Genomic DNA, 13,783 nt, shown 5'->3' with positions numbered 1-13,783 from the left:
TCTGCTGTCCTCAGTTTCTCCTAGCAACATCATGTTTGTAGGGGAAAACAAAACACAGCACAAATGGATTTGCTGCATAGTAGCTGAGAGAGACGGCTAGTTTCATCTGTTGCTCAAATTTTTGAGACATCTTCTCCATTTAGGTTTATCTGAAGTAAGCTGAGTACTGTTCAGGCCTAAAGATGGTGGATGTAGATTCCCTGTTGAATTTTTGTGATATGAGTGATGATTTGATCAGATTATCTGTTATCATGCAAGATAATTTTGATATGCAGAAGCAATGGGCCCTGGATAACATTCCAACAATGGTAGAGTCATCATCATACAGCATGGAAATAGGCCCTTCATCCCAACTCGTCCATGTCGTTCAGGTTTCTTAAACTGAAGTAGTCCCATTTAGCTGCATTTGGCTCAGATCCCTCTAAGCCTTTCCTATCCATAAGTATATTGAGTACTTGTGTTCCAGAACTTGCTGCTCCCCTAGCTAAGCTCTTCCAGCACAGCTACAATACTGGCATCTACCCAACAATAATGAAAATTGCACAAGAATGTCCTGTACATAAAAAGCAGGACAAATCCAACCTGGCCAATTACTGTCGATCAGTGTACTCTCGATCATCAATGAAGCAATGGAAGGTTGTTATCATCAGTGCTATCAAGCACTACCTGCTCAGCAATAAACCTGCCCAGTAACGTCCAGTTTTGGTTATACCAAGACCACTCAGCTCCTGATCTCATTACAGCCTTGGTTCAAACATGGACAGAAGAGCTGAATTCCAGAAGTGAGGTGGGAGTGAAAGCCCCTGACATCAAAAAACCCGAGAAAAACTGGAATCAATGGAAATTAGGAGGCAGACTCTCCACTGGTTGGAGTTGTACCTGGCCTGTTGGAGGTTGATTGGTTGTTTGTCATCTCAGCTCCAGGATATCTCAACAGGAGTTGCTCAGGGTAGTGCCCTAGGCCCACCCATCTTCATCTGCTTCATCAATCACCTTCCTTCCAACATCAGGTCAGAAGTGGGGATGTTTGCCAATAATTGCACAATGTTCAACACTATTCACAACTCCCCAGAAACTGAAGCAGTCCATGTTCAAATGTCACAGTGTGGACAATATCCAGGCTTGGGCTGACAAGTGGCAAGTAACATTGGCTCCACAGAAATGCCAGCAATGCCCATCTCCAATAAGAGACAATCCAACCACCACTCCTTGACATTCAATGGTGTTACCAGCACTGAAACCCCATCATCAATATCCTGGAGTTTACCATTGAACAGAAACTCAACTGGACTCACTTTATAAATGCAATATCTACAGGACAAGGACAGAGTTTGGGAGTACTGTGTAAAAACAATTTCTGCAGATGCTGGAAACCAGATTCTGGATTAATGGTGCTGGAAGAGCACAGCAGTTCAGGCAGCACTGCTCCTCGGATGCTGCCTGAACTGCTTGGAGTACTGTGGTGAGTGACTCACCTTCTGACACCTCCAAACCCTGTCTACCATCTACAGGGCACAAGTCAGCAGTGTGATGGAATACTCCCCACTTGCCACAATGGCTGCAGTCCCCACAACAATCATGATTGACGCCATGTAGGACAAAGCAGTCCACTTGATTGGCACCACCCACAAGCTTCACCTTGGATGTCAACAGCAACAGAACTATGTCCTAGATGCATTGCAGAAATTCACCAAAGATCCGTAGACAGCATCTTCCAAATCCACAATTGCTTCCAGCTAGAAGGAAAAGGGTAGCAGATGCATGGGAATACTACCACCTGCAAGTTCCCCTCCAAACCATTCACCATTCTGACTTGGAAATGTATCACCATTCCTTCACTTGCTTGATCAGAATCATGTAATATCCACCCTGAGGGTCTTGAGGGTCAACCTACCGTATATGGATAGCAGTGGTTCAAGAAAACAGCTCACCCCCACCTTCCTCAAGGGCAACTAGGGACGGGCAATAAATGATGGCTATATTCCAGAGTGGATAAAAGAAAATCTTGGAACTATCATTGAACACAAATTTCCTTTGTCAGGTTTTTATATGTGTGTATATATAGAAAAAAAAGAACTGCAGATACTGTAAATCAGGAACAAAAACAGAAATTGCTGGTAAAGCTCAGTAGGTCTGGCGGCATCTGTGGAGAGAAATCAGAGTTATTGTTTTGGGTCAGGTGACCCTTCCTCAGAACTGATGGAAGCTTGGAAAATGTGGGTTTTTATGCAGAAGATAGGATGAGGAATGGGGTGAGGAGTAAATGATAGGTGGATGGAGCCCAAATAGAGAGAAAAACAGTTGGATAGACAAAGGAGTGAATAATGATCTGGCTAGGAGAGTGAATAGTTGTTAATGGAGAGTGTTAGTGCCTAACAATGGGTTGTGTATGATAGCAGACTGTGATTACAAGGCCTGGTGTGTGGGGGTGGGGGCTAGGATATAGGAGAGTTCAGACTCTAAAGTTATTGAAGTCGATGTTAGGTCCAGAAGGCTGCAAGGTCCCCAAGTGGAAAATAAAGTGTTTTTCTAGCTAATACTGAGCTTCACTGGAGCACTGCAGCAAGCCTTCTATATATGTATAATGGGGTTTGCCTTGAGATTATTCAATGCTGCCAGCTACTTCTATGGCAGATAAAAATCAATCATTAGATGTTCCACAATAAGCATTTGCCAGGTCTGCTGGGCTTGCTTTCAGGGCCTCAGCATCGTTAGGTGACTTGTTGATAAATGATATGTCAAATCTTATATAATGATGCCCCTTTGTTCAAGTCCATTTCCTGTGTCCTAGCTCTGAGTGCAAAACCAAAAGCTTCAATTTCTTGCCTCTTTTTGGCAATGTTTGTAGTTGAAATCAGTCATCCCTAGAATTAATGTTAATTGTGGCTTCGTTGGTAACACTCTCCTCTGAAATAGAAGGTTTTGTGTTTAAGTGCATAAAAATCCAGACTGATGCTTCAGTGCATTACTGAAGGAGCACTGCACTGTCAGAAGAGCTGTCTTTTGGTTGAGATGTTAAACTGAGATGAATGTTAAAGATCCCAAGGCATTATTTCAAGGAAGAACAGGAGAGGTGTCCTTGGTGTCCTGGCAACATTCACCCCTCAGTTGACAGCACATAACAGCACCTTACTTTCAAATGTCCAATGGTCTCTGAATAAACATTAACACTCACAAGCAGTCCAGCTTCCAGGGAGCCAGTCTCCATTGTTGGCACACAGGACTCCTTTGTTTGTACTTTTGAAAAAACAACCAAATTACCGGACCCTCCCTATCAGTGCTTTTTACACTGGTTTTACTTCAAACAACAGGGGAACTTTCTACAGATGAGCTGAGCCAGAGGGTAATGAAGGGTAACTGAGCCAGTAATAATGTGATATCTGGTCATTATCACATTGTTACCATTGGCAGAATTTGGGGATGTTAGTCTGCGATGCAGATACAACAGAAGCAAAATTATTTTTTTAGTAAAACTGTTCAGCATCTTTTCAAACCTTTCAGATTTTTCCTAAGTGCTCCAGTTGATGCCTAATTTAGATTTGCCACTGTCAGTAGTATCAGGTGAATAGCATACATTGCAAATTTGTTGATATACAGTACGTCAAATGTTGGAGGGTCCTAATTATGCAGTGTTAGTTTCCCAGCCTCTGGATCAGGAGGCTTGGGGTCAAGTCTCACTTGTTCTAGAGGTGTATAACAGCAGCTCTGAACAGGTTGATTAGGAAATATTTATCTCAAATGTTGGATGTTTGTTTTTCGTATTGCCCATTTTTATTACTTTCAAGTCGAAGAATCCGATTTCTCAACAATTATAAAGACCCTTCCTTCAATGTAGAGCAAGAAATCAGTGTCTTTGAAATGATAAGAAGCTCACCCTGTTTCAGCACTTCAGCGTGAAAGACGGGTTATTAAATCACCTTGTGGCCTCATGGCCATCGCATCGATTGACAGCATGTCAATATAAATGTGGGATGAATTGCAGTGACTTCAAATTGTGATGGTTGCAAGAAACAAAGGCTAGGTATTCTTTTTGATATGATTTTTTTGACCTCAAAACACAAGGACCTTTTAAAGTCAGTGAACCGGTCATTCCCACAGGACTTTGTGCACTGTATCTCTTGTTCTGTTACATTCTTTTGCATTGTGAAGACCACATCATTTTAATCTTTGTTATTGGATTGAAATGGGAGAACGACTATTATAAGAAAGGATTGTGGAAAGGAGTGTTGCATTTTTTAAAAATACCGGATCCTCATTGTACATGTTGTTTACATGGCTGTTTCTTCAAGCAGTGGGAGAGTTTACTGCAAATGAGTTGGGGCAAGGAGTGTTTATGAAGGGTGATTCAGTGAGAAACAAATAGTTGATTGGCCAGTGGAGTGGGGGTAACCAGTTGCCAATGACAAAAGAGTTCTGCCTGCCAACAACTGTGATTGGCATCCAGGCAGCAGAACAGCTTGTGGGTGTGAATGTTATTCAGAAGCCATTTGATGTCTGAAAGTAAGGAGCTGTCCTTTTCAAGCCTGAAGAAAGTCAGTTTATTTCTACACAACAGTTGCTGAAAGCAGCCGGGCTTTTAACCAATAAATAAGAAATTTTATGAATGGAACCAGTCGCTGTGAAAATGCCTGAAGAAGGAAGATCAACTCCAAAAAAGCCAAAAGGATGGTCTCAATGAACCATGTGGACAGGGATCATTGAACTGCCTTCCCAGTCTTTCCCTCTGCCAATACTACCATTTTTTTGTGTCTATTTATGTCTATGTGTGTGTAAGTGAAGTTTTATAAATGAGTTAGAGTTTTAACTTGTAGAGTTAAATATTAATACCTCACAACTGTTCTTCTATAGTTAGAGTTTATTTATTTGTCATAGATAGTAATTCTCATTGAGTACAGAAAACCTGGTGTGCTTTCTGTCAGCCTGATAAACTGGGGAGTCTTGAGTACTTCTATAAAATTTTCAAAATTTGAGATGGTGCTATGAATAGTAGAGCATAATTTCCAGTGAGGCAATAATTTCCAGTGAGGCAAAGCAGCGTAAATACCTGCTGTCTTGTGTTTCCTGCCTCTCTCAAACACTCTCTTTGCACCTACTTGTTCCTGGTCTCTGCGTCCCTTTCTCAACTCCTTACTGTTTCTTCCTCTCAAATTTGTCTTATGCAGTACCATTTTGCATTCTTGTGCTTTCTCTTCCACTCTAACCCACTCTGCGCCCAAGTTTTTAGTATGATTTCTTCAGGTGCTTTGAGTGTTTGTGGAAGTAATCATGTAATCAATGTGACACTAATACTATTGTCAGCACCAAGCTTTTTTCCTGAGGTGAGAATCTTGCTAGTTACTTTCAACCAGTCATTTCGGAAGTGCAAATATGAATTACTGTCAATGGTCAATTTGGGTTGGGTTAATTGTAGATATGATTTCTCAGCTTCGCTCTACAGTGCATCAAATGCCTGTCACTGGCTTGTCAAGTGTCTGACTGGTACTTAATTTGATAGAGCTTCCCTAAAACAGGGTAATGAGGACTGTTGTTAGCTCTCCAGCTAGAGGGTAAGACTCTCTCTTCTCCATTAAATGTTGCCTCAGTGGTGGGATTCTGTAAATGCCTTTATTTCAAAATAGTCTGATACAGTTTTTGCAAGGAGATAATGTTTCTCCAGTGAAGTCTGTGTAAGGATCTCATAGATTTTAAAGAACAGGTTTACGATTTTGTTACTTAAGAGTGCACAGAAAAGATTGCACCCTTAGTTTTTATTGCATCCTCAACTGTATCAATTAAGCCCTGTTGAATATCTCAAGAAGAATATCTATTTACTAAGTATGTAAGTTAGTTCGCTGAGGTGGAACGTTTGTTTTCAGATGTTTCATCACCATAATAGATAAGGTCATCAGTGAGAGTCTCCGGTGAAGCGTTGGTGGTATATACTGCCTCTCTACTTATAGGTCATAGTTTCTTAAGGTGGATGATATCATTTCTGTTTTTTTTCAAGGGAACGTTGTTGTGTTTATTGATGGAGTTCTGGTTAAAATCCCATACCTCTAAGAGTTCTTGTGCATGTCTTTTTTTCACCTGTCCTATGACATGTGTGTTGTCCCAATCAAAGTGGTGCACTTCTTTGCCTGTATGTATAGAAACTAATGATAGTGGGTTATGTCTTTTGGTGTCCAGTTGATGTTCATGTACCCTGGGATTCTAACAAGAACTCCATTAATAAACACATTGACTTAGATCCCATTTACGTTCCCTTGACAAAAAGAGCCGGAAATCACATCACCCACTTTAAGAAACCAAGACCTATAAACAGAGAGGCGGGAAATATCACCAGCGCTTCACCGAGACTCTCACTGCTCATGATACCCAGTATGGTGACAAAACATTTGAAAACAAACCTTTCAGCTCAGTAAGTTAACTTACATACTTATCATCAACCTGAGCTACAAATCTTCTCAAAAATCGCTAATATCTATTTACTATTACATAGTCTGTCATTGCTGCCAGAAAACCTTTTAGAACTTTGGATTTATTAACTGATCTAACCATATATTTTGTACACTAAGAAACAAAGAATATTTTACAGGTCCTGCAGTAGATTTAATTTGTTGTGGAACTTGTATTTACACCAATTGCTGTTATAATTTTCCATTGGATACTACATTTTGTCTCACATTCATAGTTGCTGTATAATTTTATGATCTTTTTGTCATCTATTGTGCTTATACTTACATCTCCAAGGCAGCAATATAAGAATTAGTGGGATGCCCACTAAAAAGGGCTAGGGAGGTAGATCAGGGACAGCCTTCCTGTCTGCGGGCCACTCAAGGGCATTAGTGACAACTTTAGTGGCCACTTAAGGGCCTCCTTCTCTTAATACCAATATGTAGGGAGACTGCACAGTAAGATGAGCCAATATGTTTCTCTGTTTTGCAATTTGTTTTTTGCTTGATTGCACTTACCATGGCCCTATTATTACAAAGTTCAAAGTGCTATCTCCAGGTGCAACCACAACTTGAAACGACAAAATGGGAAACTCTGCGGTGAGGTTGTTTAAAATGAATAGTTTTGAAATTGCAAATGATTTTCCTGACATCCAAAAGACAAAGCTGCACCTGTTAAGTATCCTCTGGAGTTGATATTCAGCATGTTCACACCATAATGGTCAAAAACCTTAAGTTATTATTTGGCTGAAATAATAGATTTCATCCCTCCCTGTTTACCAAATATATCGAAATCAAGTGACAACTTTGTTTACCACAGAGTCCATAGCCAAATTATTTGAGTTGAAATATGAATTTTCTGTCCTACAATAAGACTTGAGGACCTCAAATTTATTTTTAAAAATTGTATTGTCTTTGGAATCATTCAATCACCATTGCTTTTCGTCAGCTCATGTTTCAAGCATTGTGGTGTCTTGCAGTGTAGGCCTGAGCCTTCAATGAAAAAAGTGATGATTCATACATTTGCATCATCTTAAAATAACTTTCATTTTAAAATGTTTGTACAGGCAAATCGAGATGGTGTAATAAGTCGTGCGCCAGACCAGAGAGAGGACCGCAACATCAGCTTCCAGAATGCCACTGCCTTGTATGATCTCTTGAGCATAACTATGGGCAGAAGGAAACAGTATGAAATGCTCTCAGAAGTAAGCAATTAAAGTTATTTTTGAATAGGGACATAAGTTGTGTATATCAGTTGACTCAACCTCACAAATTTAGCTGCAAATTATGCACAGATTGGAAAAAATTTAAACACATGAATCATTGAGTAGTCAGTAAAACATGAGACATCTATTGAAAATTAGTTTTTATTTGTAATTGTGAAGTAGAGTGTAATGAATTCAAACAGATGTACAGGAACATTAATGCTAAGCAGAAGATGTGATAATAGTGAGCAGAATGTTGGAACGATCATATTGGATTAAGAAAAATAGCTAATTTTAGGGTTGGACAAATTGTCTGATCTCACCGTCCTTCAAGTGATGCTCTTCCTAGATCCTATACATTCAGATCTCAAAACACATTTTGCAAATCATTTTTATTTTATCAAGGGTTTAATGCCTACATTTTAAATTTCCACCTACACTTTTTAAAAATCTTGTTTATATATCTGGAAATCTTTGTTAAATCAAAACAGCTCTGAAGCTGAAACAAAGACTGGAATGGCTGGAGGAATTCATCAAGTCTGGCAGCATCTGTGAAAAGAAAACAGAGTTAATTTCTCGGGTCCAGTGACCCTTCATTCTGATTTTCAGCATCTGCAATTCTTTGTTTTATTTTACTGCTCTGATGCTGCTCTTCTGCTTAGCTTTGAGTATTGTTCTTCATATATTGTGCATCTCCAGCAGCTTTTTAATATTGATTTCAGATCTAATTTTATTTAGGTTCATGTAATGTACAATCTTTCTTGACCAGTTTGCACTTTAGATTTCAGGAGATTAGTGTTTAGTATAAGCCACAGAAATCTGATGTCCATTTGGAATCTTAATTTAATTCCTAACTTCCCAGCAATCAGTATGATGAAATGTCATTAGTCATTAGTTCTAGTTAAACTGGGATAGTATTAACCTACCAATGATTGGGTGAGGTTTGAAGTTTTCAAAATCTCCAAACCCAAGCCAAAATCACCCACTCCTAGATTTAACAGACGGAAGACTAAAAACAGCCATTCTGATTTGAAGATGTTGAGTTAAATGTCATTATGAGTTTGCTGCCCTCCTGTTTTACCTCTGTCACACATATAGTCCTAGTGTTTGGATTTCCCATGCTTTGGGAACCTGGCAGGTAAAAGTAGATGAGAAAGGTTTTGAAAGAGCGTACCTTTACATCACTCCAGAAGAAACAGGAATTTACTTGCATTGGATGCCTCCACCTACTCTCTGTTGAATGCAACAGGCAGTTCCCTACATAAGCTCAGTCTTTATTAGAGTCCCCCTGACTGATAGGCAGCAAAACCTGGAAAACAGTCAGCGAACTCTGACAGTCAAGCTGACCTGAAGTAGGGGTCCTGATTGGTGGTTAAACATGGAGGTTATGGATCCAGTCTCCACAGTATTATGAGACTATCCAGAATTCTGAGTTTGCCAACCAAAATTCTTACCCCATCTCTGCAAATTGGGGCCAATATGTGAGTGAAATGCCTTTTGCTTTTATGTCATTCTTTTCTAATCTGATGGGATATTCCTCCTCTCATGAAAGTTAATTCTCATTTTTATCTTAATCAGGAAATCTTTTCATCAGTTGAATGACTGAGTCCATATTACACTGTTACTGTCTTGCAGAGAGGAAGACAAAAGCAACATAAAGAGTCATTTTGTTTCACAGTTACTTCCTGAGTATCTAACAATAAAGTTTTTATTGGTATAATGTGTAAGATGCTCTGTGGGATAGTTCTCTTCCATTTACCAAATATTACCATCTAGAATTATCTGAAAGGAAAATCACTTTGAGAGGATTGGTGCAGACAGCTGGAGTTCCTCTGACATCAGTATCACTTTGGTGTATTTCTTCTGTGCTCAGAGACTGCAGAATTAAGAAACAAGGTGACTGACCTTGTAGAACCATTTTCGCAAATCATATTCATCTACCATTTACCATAGTCCCATTCTTTTGTAAGGGTCTAGTGAGAGGTAGAAATTTGTGTAGACTTATTCGTTAGTTCTATTTCAAACACCCATTGCAATGGAACAGATCTGAGCTTAAAACAAATTAGGAAGATGCGATATGGAGCTCTGTCTATTTATAAGATTATACCAACACTTGCAGATGTGTGGTATCCTGGAACATATCACCCTAAGATCCAAGCCATATATGTTCACAGATAATTTATCACATAGAAACTTCCCAACTACTCTTAGCTGAGAGAGACAGCCAAAATATAGGTGGTTTTGTTATTGATGAATACCCACTAAGCCTGGACTGAGTTTATACAGACTCGTTTCATTTAGTACTTTTATAACCAACAAGAGACAACACGACAGTCAGTATGACTATTTCCAGCTTTCAAAAGCACAGGTTCATAGCTCCTTGAAAGTGGAGTTGCAGATAGATAGGATAGTGAAGAAGGCGTTTGGTATGCTTTCCTTTATTGGTCAGAGTATTGAGTACAGGAGTTGGTAGGTAATGTTGCGGCTGTACAGGACATTGGTTAGGCCACTGTTGGAATATTGCATGCAATTCTGGTCTCCTTCCTATTGGAAAGATGTTGTGAAACATGAAAGGGTTCAGAAAAGATTTACAAGGATGTTGCCAGAGTTGGAAGATTTGAGCTATAGGGAGAGGCTGAATAGGCTGGGGCATGTTTTCCCTGGAGCATCGGAGGCTGAGGGGTGACCTTATAGAGGTTTACAAAATTATGAGGGGCATGGTAGGATTAATAGACAAAGCCTTTTCCCTTGGGTCGGGGAGTCAAGAACTAGACGGCATAGGTTTAGGGCGAGAGGGGAAAGATATAAAAGAGATCGAAGGGGCAATGTTTTCATGCAGAGGGTGGTACGTGTATGGAATGAGCTGCCAGAGGAAGTGGTGAAGGCTGGTACAATTGCAACATTTAAGAGGCATTTGGATGAGTATATGAATAGGAAGGGTTTGGAGGGATATGGGCCGGGTGCTGGCACGTGGGACTAGATTGGGTTGGGATATCTGGTTGGCATGGACGGGTTGTACCGAAGGGTCTGTTTCCATGCTGTACATCTCTATGATTCTAAATACCTCACATCTTTTTCTTTCATAACACTTATGTTAGGTTTCAGAGATCAGTATGTCATGATGTCTTTTAGACACATATTCAAGATATCATCACTATATTATAGCATGTGACCTGCAGGTGTTTTAAAACATCTTAGTACTCCATCATGTCTCCGATCACTTGAAGCAAGACAGTTGACTGGAGCATGGTCCTGTGTTCTAACCAAGCAGCTTAATATTAGCACAGACATTTGTGTGCTTGAGAAATGTAAAATTTGTACATAACAATCAATGTAATGTTGCTTGGATTCCTCAACATTATAGTATGAATGCTCAGTTTCTTATGTAATGAGAGATGTCATAAGCATTACTGCATCGGTAAAACATCTGTGACAATAAACTCACATCATAATAGTTGCAGCAGTGCCTATCTGTAAAAGACTCCAATATATTGCTAGATATTTGGAAAGCTGATTCAAATGGCATTGGAGAGCGTAAAACTTAGGAGAAAGTGAGGACTGCAGTTGGTGGAGATCAGAGTTGAAAAGTGTGGCAATGGAAAAGCACAGCAGGTCAGGCAGCATCTGAGGAGCAGGAGAGTCGATGTTTCGGGCATAAGCTCTTTCTCAGTGCTGAGCTGCTCAGCTTTAAGCAGTGTGAGTTTCTGTGAGTAAAAGTAGCTGCACAGATCTATAGATGAGACACTGACCACCAGGAAAACAGAGCTAATGTTTTGGTTAGAGTGCACATTCTTTGAAGTCACAAGAAATTCTTCAGATTATTTTCATTAGGAAAATAGATAAAAGGGCTGAAGTACATTTTTGAGCAGTTTCTAATTAGGGACCCTAATTAGCAGTTTCTAATTAGCTTAAGATATTAGAACCAGCATTTCTATGGCAAAATCATGGGGAGCAGAAACCTCATTATGAATTGGGTATCCAGTGAAAGTCTTGCAGAATGCAGACAACACATGCAGTTCTCGGAAGAAGTGAGGACTGAAAATGCTGGAGATCAGAGTCGAAAAGTGTGGTGCTGGAAAAGCACAGCAGATCAGGCAGCATCCGAGGAGCAGGAGAATCGACCTTCGAGCATGAACTCTTCATCAGGAATAAGGGAGTGGCCCAAGGGGGCTAAGAGATAAATGGGAGGGAGGCTGGGGCTGGTGGGAAGGCAGCTGGGAATGTAATAGGTAGATGAAGGTAGGGGCGAAGGTGATAGGTCAGAGAGGAGGGTGGAGTGGATAGGTGGGAAGTAAGATAGACAGGTCGGACACTTCAATGGGCGGTGCTGAGTTGGAAGGTTGGATCTGGGAGAAGATAGGGGAGGGGAAATGAGGAAACTGGTGAAATCGGCATTGATCCCATATAGTTGGAAGGTCCCAAGGTGAAAGATGAGGCGTTCTTCCTCCGGTGTCAGGTGGCTAGAATTTGGTGGTGGAGGAGGACCAGGGCTTGCATGTTCTTGGTGGAGTGGGAGGGGGAGTTAATGTGTTCGGCCACAGGGCGGTGGGGTTTTTTAGTGCATGTGTTCCAGAGATGTTCTCTGAAACAGAACAAATACAGTTCTGTTTTATAGATAAAGTGCTAAGTGGCTTTGGGAAAAGAACTCCAAAAGTCTTGCTTTCATTTGGCAAGGTGAGCTTTGCACAATTAGCACATCCAGTCTTTCGGTTGATGATCACAAAACAATCTGAAAGTTCTTGAAGATAAGTCAAGGTAAGAACTAACTTCAAGATTAGAAAACTCCAACTATCATATAGACAGCAACCTCCAGAATCTGTTGATCAGCTTTTTGCAAGATGCTTCAGTCAAGGGCTAGAGTGTGACTTCCTGAAGAGAAGCTCTCAGAGATGCTAATTTGAGATTGTCATCATTGTCACACCAATTAAAACATTCTGAAGGGTCTTTTGTACAAGAAAAGTGCCATACCTTTGACATATTGCTTGAGAAAGGACACCAGTATGAAGATGGTAGTGGCAGGCCAACAATAAGTACATGCTTTAAGTACAGTGAAGACAATTGCTATGGTCAGCAAAGTACACCAAGATTACAAACTCTGTGTCAGATGTGGTTTGTTGCACCTATCCAAAAAGGACCTAACATTTCTTGATATTTGTAAAGTTGTATGGCACCAAGGGCATTGGGCACACGTATGCAGGAAATCTGGATCCGGAAGCCAAACTAGGCCTTTGAGGAAGACACAGGTGACCAACAAGACCGCACAATGCCACAACACTGGCAGCAAGGGAAGTATTAAGGAAATTCAAAAATGCAAACACATCTGTGAGGGTCAAAGTTAAGCAAGCGAAAGACAAATTTCAGACCTTGCCTAGCAACCGATTGTCTAACTATTCTGAGTATAGGGATTCTTCTTTGAAGTCAGAGAAGAATGAAAGAGATGATCAAGCAAGTAAAGAACCACCGAGACAATGCAATTGATGAGTGTAAGTTAGAATTACAAATGCAAATCATCGTTTTCAGCAATGATGAATATGATTGACCACCTAGGAAATTTCATGTCATTGGTTATGCGTTCTATGGAATCTTGTGCAGCTGTTAAGCCAGATCCTAGAACCACATCTCCACCACACATTTGACAGGTGTTTCTGGGAGGTGGAATTGGTTCATAGCATTGAGATCATTGGCATTCCTTTTCCATGTTTCCTCTTGCAACCAGATGTTCTTAAAGAATTGTGTCCTTTCATACAGAGTTTACTCTGAATCTTGTTCTTCCAAATGAAGATCTCCCGTGTGTTGCCATCCATGTTGCATTTCTTGACGGAGACCTTCTGGGAATCTTTGAAATCCTTCTGTTGTCCTCCTCTTGTTCAAGTGCCTTCTTTGAGCTGGGTGAAGAAGATTGGCTTTGCTCGTCAGAATTCAGGCATCATACGCACGTTTACATGCAAATAGTTAATTACCAGCAAAGGTTTCTAGAATGTGTAACCAGCCCAGATCCTACAAATCAGTCTTGATCATGGTGCTATATTGTGAAGGAACTGATGCTAGCTCAAGCTAATGCACGAAATGCCAATTCTGCATGGAGAGTGAATGAACACTCCTTTGATGATTATGGAGTGCTGTTATACAACAGCAACCAGCAAGGCA

General features: G+C 40.4%; 1 protein-coding gene across 1 annotated transcript in view; it reads left to right on the top strand.

The window, feature by feature from the left end:
- Positions 1–13,783, top strand: part of LOC140482887 (tetratricopeptide repeat protein 7A-like) — a 361,467-nt gene that overhangs the window by 93,912 nt on the left and 253,772 nt on the right. The window contains exon 9 of the mRNA XM_072580610.1: positions 7,499–7,636. Coding sequence (XP_072436711.1) covers positions 7,499–7,636 — 138 coding nt within the window. The remainder of the gene's footprint in view (positions 1–7,498; positions 7,637–13,783) is intronic.

Source organism: Chiloscyllium punctatum, chromosome 11 (assembly GCF_047496795.1).
Source record: "Chiloscyllium punctatum isolate Juve2018m chromosome 11, sChiPun1.3, whole genome shotgun sequence".
Taxonomy (NCBI): domain Eukaryota; kingdom Metazoa; phylum Chordata; class Chondrichthyes; order Orectolobiformes; family Hemiscylliidae; genus Chiloscyllium; species Chiloscyllium punctatum.
Note: the sequence above shows the minus strand (reverse complement) of the source record. Positions and strands in the feature narration are given on the sequence as shown.